The following is a 6,579-nucleotide window of genomic DNA, read 5'->3' on the forward strand; positions in this document are numbered from 1 at the left end:
TTCCCTCTAGTGGAAAGATACAAGCATGGTCATATATGCTTCTTATGTAGATTGAATACTCATGATACACTGTGAATGTGAAGAATAAAAACACAGATCCCAACTCAAAGGGAATAAGAGAGTTTATTTTGGAGCCAAATACAATTGATAATAGCCTGGGACATAGATTTCAGTTATTCCAAATTCCATGTCCTAAAATGGTAACCATTTTATGAAGTTTTCATAGTAATAGAACAAAAAAGGCATAAACAACACCTCTTAAAAATACATTGGTGGAAACATCAGGCAGGTAGGTTATATCAAGGCAGGGAAATCTCTGTTACAGACCTCATATGCTATCTGATGACATGGGTTGGTTGAGCTAGGAGTCTGTTTGTACATTCCAAAAGGATTTACCTAATTGTCACAAGGATGTCAGGTCACACACAGAGGGGATAAGAATGGCTTTTAAGAGGCTAGGATAGCTCAAGATAATTTGGCTCTCTGGACCAGTAACAATCTAATCCATCCACAATAGTGATGTTCTTTTTAAAAATTTGTTATTATTTTTATTTTATGTACATTGATATTTTTGACTGCATGCTTTTTTCCTCCGCACTTTCTACAGCTGCTCATAGCTCTGACCCTAACTCAAAGGCCTTACTTTCCTCTCTACATTACTCCAGACAGCAGCTGCTAAGATTATGGCTTGCAAATGCTGTTGTTGTCATAACCCCCCACCCCCACCCCGCCAAAACTAATGAAGTGGTCCTGGAGCGTCCTTCTGAGTGTGATTTTGTTATTGTTTTTGTTGTTAGCCTTAATTTTTTTTCTTTTCTTTTCTTTGTTGTTGTTGTTGTTTTTGTTTTTCTAGACAGGGTTTTCTCTATGTAGCTTTGTGCCTTTCCTGAATCTCGCTCTGTAGACCAGGCAGACCAGGAACTCAGGAAGATCCGCCTGGCTCTGCCTCCTGGATTAAATGCATGCGCCACCACCGCCCGGCAATTTTTTTCTTTTTTAATCAAGAAGAATTCACAAATGGGAACCCCTTATTCCCCGGTAATGTTTGGACACCCACATGCTCATTTCTGCTGTATGTGGGAATTTTAGAGAACCACTCAGAGTTATCATGATCCGTCCCCACAAACCCACAACGCTAAAAACTCCACAGAGAGGAACACTGACCTAGTCTCTTCAAGTTCTCCAAACACCAAGGATGGGGTCCACGCTGCCCGGCGTCCTACTTCTGCTGCTGATGGCCGCCCTGTCCCCCACTCAGGCCCTCGCGGAGGAGTGCGGGGTGGAGAGAGAAGCCTTCTCAGCAGGAGGAACGAGGAACCCGGCAGGGACTGCACCCGGAAAAGCATGTCTCCGCCCTCGCCCAACCAGACACCCTCCTCCCCGAGCTGGGTCGACCCAGCCAGGCTCCCTTCTCCAATCTGTGTCTGGAGCCCCGCACCCTGCACCCCTCCCAGCGGATGCACCTGTTCCCAGGTCTGACCGGGTGCAAGATCACGGCGCATCACCGCTGGGCTCGCACTCCCTGCGATATTTCACCACCACTTTGTACGGTCCTGGCTATCCCAAACCTCGGTTCATGGTCGTGGGCTACGTGGACAACACGCAGATCTTGAGCTTCGACAGCAACATGCCGAGTCAGCGGGTGGAACCGCGCGTGCCATTTCTAGCTCAGGACCCAGAGCATTTGAAGGAGCTGACTCGACTAGGCAGGGACATCTTAATACTTGGCCGAATAGAACTGTGGACCCTGCTTGGCTATCATAGCCAGAGAGAGAATGGTGAGCGACCCTAGACTCCCCGTATTCCTAGGGCCATAGACACATACCTTGGGTTAGTGAAACCGGCAAGTTGAATCATCCTGGAGAAGCTTGCGACAGTTTACTAGGGTTTCATTTCAGTTGGAAATAGGCTTTGACCAATCACACACGGGCTATGTGTAGTGAGTGGGGCTAACCTAGAAAACCTTGCTGATCTCCCTGGCTGCAACAGGGTCTCACGCTGTCCAGTGGCTGTTCGGCTGTGACTTAGGGCCAGACCACCGCCTCCTCCGTGGGTATAAGCATGTTGGTATTGACGGCCAGGATTACATCTCTCTGACCGAGGACCTGCGCTCTTGGACTGCGGTGGATACCGAGGAAGCTCAGATCACCAGGCGCAAGTGGGAAGCAGTTGGTGTTGCAAGGTCATGGAAGTCTTTCTTGGAGGGCAGGTGCGTGGAGTGGCTTCTCAAATACCTGGATAAAGGGAAGGAGATGTTGCAGCGTGCAGGTACGTGGGGGTAGCTTCTGTGAACCCTTAAGCAGAGTTTATGGGGGGAAGAGAACAGGAATTAACTCCTAAGCCACCTATTGTGAAATACTGTCCCCCTGGAGTGGAATGGGCTGTTTCAAAATCAGAGTAGTTGGGGATTCTAGTCATTCACACTCTACCATGTTCCTCACAAGGAATCCTGCCAGCTGTACCTGGTCGCAGAGTTATTACAGTATATAGGAGTTAGAAAGTTAATTGCTGGGCTGGGTGTAGTGGCTGATGCCTTTAATCCCAGCATTTGAGAGGAGGAGGATGAGTGAGTTCCAGGCCAGTCTTATCTACATAGTGAACTCCAGGAAAGTCAGGATGGGGGCAGAAGGAGGTTAATTGATAAAATACACTGGTCTCAGACTCCAGTGAGGCAGTCTTGTGAGCTGTCATTCATCCTGGAGTGGATTTTTCAGTGATGCAGGTGTTTTTGAATATTAACTCCTGACCCATGTGCCTGTAAGTAACTGACAATAAATGTATGGGATTGCCAAACTAGTGTTGGAAGATAAAGATGGACTTGGATGGAATCCCCTCTTTGGTCTGTTGTTGGAGTCTTATCTAGGGTGAATAGATGTGTGTTCATATCTCTCCAGAAAATGTAATAAAAACACTTGACACCTGAGTGGGAACACAGCAGGACCAAAGCTGGGTTAGGGAGCATCAGTTTCATGAATCCTCCTATGGGATATAAAACATCCAGCAAAGCTAAATCATCCGTGGGGGAAAGTACTGATGTGACCTGCTTTCTCCATGTGGGGTGGATTGACAGCTGACAGTTGCATTGCCCTTGGTTGGGTGATAACACTGGCATCTGAGACCATTCCATCTGAAGGAAGATGTATATCTGTGCTGGGAATCCCAGGGTAGTTGTCCTCCTCTACCTGGCATGAGATCTATCACATGAGCACCAACAATATCGATTTCTGGAGTAACCCCTGTGAGGCACCAGATCCTTGGCAGACAGTGGCAGCAGCTGTGTGGCCTTTGCTGTGGGCAGTGAAACTTGCAACTGAGGCTGAGTCACCTTCCAGAAAGAACTTGCCCACCTAAGGGAGGAATTACAATGAGCAAAGGACATGCAAATGCTGCCTTTTGTGCTAACCTCAGATTGCAGTGATAAACTGAAGGGGGAAAGTCTGAATGCAGGTGCTGGCTTACCACTTCTTATGACTAGGGGGTGGGGAGGGAGTAATAAAGGAAAAAGCAGGGATTAGAGCTGCGCTTCTGCAACCCAAAAACTTGGAGACAATGGTAAGAATAAGACAGTAAAGAGAGAAAGTGAAGTACAAGTAAAAGAATGCCCCTCAGGCCAACCTTTAATTCAGAGAAAAGCCTATGATTCAGCATGCATATAGGGCCTTAGTAGTGATTCAGTATGGGAAACCTTGATAACCAGGAATGTTCTCCCTCTGAACTTCTTGAAACAAATAAACAAACACTTTTAAAAATTAAGGAGCTCCCAAGGTTCCCACAGGGTTCCCAAGACTGTGGGACATAGATCTGAGTGCTGTGGAAGTAGAGAAATTGAGTCCTGTAAGTACTCATCCCTCTATAAAACAAAGGCTGTATAATCTGAGGCAATATGAAAGAATCATTAGGTCAGCAAGAGGACTGACTCCCTCAAGTTGTCTTCTGACCTTCAGATATGTGCTGCACGTGTACAGGTGCATGCATACATGCAAACACACACACACACACACACACACACACACACACACACACACACACACATGCAATTTGAATGTTTGGCTTTTATTGTGGACTGTGTAAGAAGGATTAGAAGGCATGACTTTGTTGGAGGAGGTGTGTCACTGGGGCTGAGCTTTGAGATTTCAAGCCCATGCCCTCCAGTTAGCTTGCTCCCTTCCTTTTATAAGTTGCCTTGGTCATGGTGTCTTGTCACAGCAATAGAACAGTACTAAGACATTTGTCATTGGTGTCCTATCTAGATACTTGCTGATGCCTCTCCAGTTAGTCACAATCACCCTTTCATCATTGGTCTGGAGCAGAGGAAGCCTCCCTGGTTTCCAGATCCCACAGGATCCACCCTTCTTTCAAGGATTATATGAATTGCTTCTCTCATTACTGTGACCAAATAACCTGAGAAGAAGCAACTTCAGGGAGGAAGAACTGAAGTACTGTGGCTCTCCAACCATCGGTTAACAATACATAAGGGGCACATGGTGGTGGGAGCCGTTCAGGGCTACAGTCTAGAAACTCTGCTCACATCTGGGCAAATCAGGAAGCAGAGAGTAGCTAGAAACAGACTATAACTCTTAAGGCCCACCACCCAGTGACCAACTCCCTCCAGCTAGACCCTACATCCTGAATATTCCACTAGAATCATCATCATCACCAGATACAAACCAAAGCTTCATATATCTGAGTCATTGGGGATCATTTTATATTCAAACCATAACAGAGATTCCATCTGTTCAGCATTGGAGAGGTACCAACTCTGAAAAGAGTGAGTGGAAGTCCCCTTTTGATCTCAGCCCCTGTTTCTGCCAATGCTCACAGATCAGCTATAGCTAGTCGGAGTCCCTGGGTTTTAACCCTCTCAGAAGTATAGAGGGTCATGCCTTTATTCTAGAACTTCTCAAGGAATAGATAGTTCTGCATCCTGAGTTCATGCAGTTTAAGTGCTCCTCTTTAAATCTCCAACCCAATGCTGGTGATAGTCACATGATCAGTGCTCAAGTGGTGTAGCAGAATATTATTCTAAGCTCTGTTACTTTTGTTTATGTTGCATTTGTTTAACTCTGTGATGCTGTGTTACTGTGCCCATCTAAAACACCTGACGGTCTAATAAAAAGCTGAATGGCCAATAGTGAAGCAGGAGAAAGCATAGAAGGGGCTGACAGGCAGAGAGAACATATAGAGGGAGAAATCTCGGAGGAGAGATCAAGAGATCTAGCAGCCAGAGAAGGAGAAGGACACCATGGGCCAGCCACCCAGCTACAAAAACCAGCAAGCCATGGAGTAAGAATAAGATTTAAAGAAGTAAGAGAATGGGAAAATCCTAGAGGCAAAAGGTAGACAGGATAATTTAAAGTTAAGGAAAACTGGCTAGAAAGTAAGCCAAGCTAAGGCTAGGCATTCATAAGTAAGAACAAGCCTCTGTGTGTGGTTTTTTGGGACCTATGTGGTGGGCCCACAAAAATGAGCCAGAAAAACAAACAACAAAGTGGTCCACAGGAAGGAACAGAAGGTTGTTCTTCTCTGACTCTTCTCCTCAGATCCTCCAAAAACAAATGTGACCCATCACCCCAGGCCTGAAGGAGATGTCATCCTGAGGTGCTGGGCGCTGGGCTTCTATCCTGCGGACATCACCCTGACCTGGAAGAGGGAGGAGGAAGACCTGACCCAGGACATGGATCTTATTGAGACCAGACCTGCAGGAGATGGAACCTTCCAGAAGTGGGCAGCTGTGGTGGTGCCTTCAGGAGAAGAGCAGAGATATACATGCCATGTGCTACATGAGGGGCTGCCTGAGCCCCTCATCCTGAAATGGGGTAAAGGAGTGTGTGGGGGCACAGAGTCTGTCCTTAGGGAAAGCAGGAGCCCTGAGCAAGGTCAGGGTCCCTCACTTCTATCCTCTCCTACTCTCTCTCCCAGAGCCTTCTCCCTCTCCCACCATCCCCACCATGGGGATCATCGCTGGTGTGGTTCTCCTTGGAGTTTTGATCGTTGGAGCTGTGGCTGCCATTGTGATGAGGAAGAATACAGGTAAGATAAAGACAGTGTTTGAGATTTGGGCCTTCCTGAGAAATTTCAAACCCTGGAAATAAATGTGTCCATCTCCTGTTTTATTACTATAAAGTGTTTCCATTCATCTGTGCTTAGCCACTTCGGGACCATTTTTAAGTAACTCTGTGAGGAACACCTGAAAATAGAGAACAAAGGTTTCACACTGATGATTCTGGTGGTGTGGACACAAATCTGAGGTGGAGTCTCCAGGAGGAGGAAACAGGCCTCTGGGAGGGTACTTGATCCTTTTCTCCTGTTTCCTGACCCTGTTGTAAGTCTGCCTGTGACCATACCCTGGAATATTATCTGAGGTTTAGGACTAGGAGTTTCCTCTGGAACCGACTCATTCTGCATCCTTCTCTGTCTTTATCCTCCCAGAGATGGAAAAGGATGTATTAGATAACATTTGTCATTTTATTTCCACCCCCTTGGCATCATGTCTCGGCATAAGAACTCCCTCCTCCCTGAAAGTCTAGAAAGGAAGCAGAGACCTAGTCCCCCATCACTCTGCTAAACATCCCTGCAGCT

The 6,579-nt window shown here is 46.7% G+C and overlaps 1 protein-coding gene across 1 annotated transcript; it reads left to right on the forward strand.

Moving 5' to 3' along the window:
* Positions 1-1,195: 1,195 nt before the first annotated feature.
* LOC128114187 (HLA class I histocompatibility antigen, alpha chain G-like) lies at positions 1,196-6,092 on the forward strand. The gene is made up of 5 exons (XM_052744020.1): positions 1,196-1,266; positions 1,510-1,778; positions 1,990-2,268; positions 5,541-5,816; positions 5,920-6,092. Exons 1-5 carry the CDS (start codon positions 1,196-1,198, stop codon positions 6,090-6,092), a joined length of 1,068 nt encoding a protein of 355 aa, XP_052599980.1.
* The last annotated feature ends 487 nt before the right edge of the window (positions 6,093-6,579 follow it).

The sequence above is a fragment of the Peromyscus californicus genome, unplaced genomic scaffold (assembly GCF_007827085.1).
Source record: "Peromyscus californicus insignis strain IS unplaced genomic scaffold, ASM782708v3 Scaffold_19__1_contigs__length_69161282, whole genome shotgun sequence".
Lineage (NCBI taxonomy): Eukaryota > Metazoa > Chordata > Mammalia > Rodentia > Cricetidae > Peromyscus > Peromyscus californicus.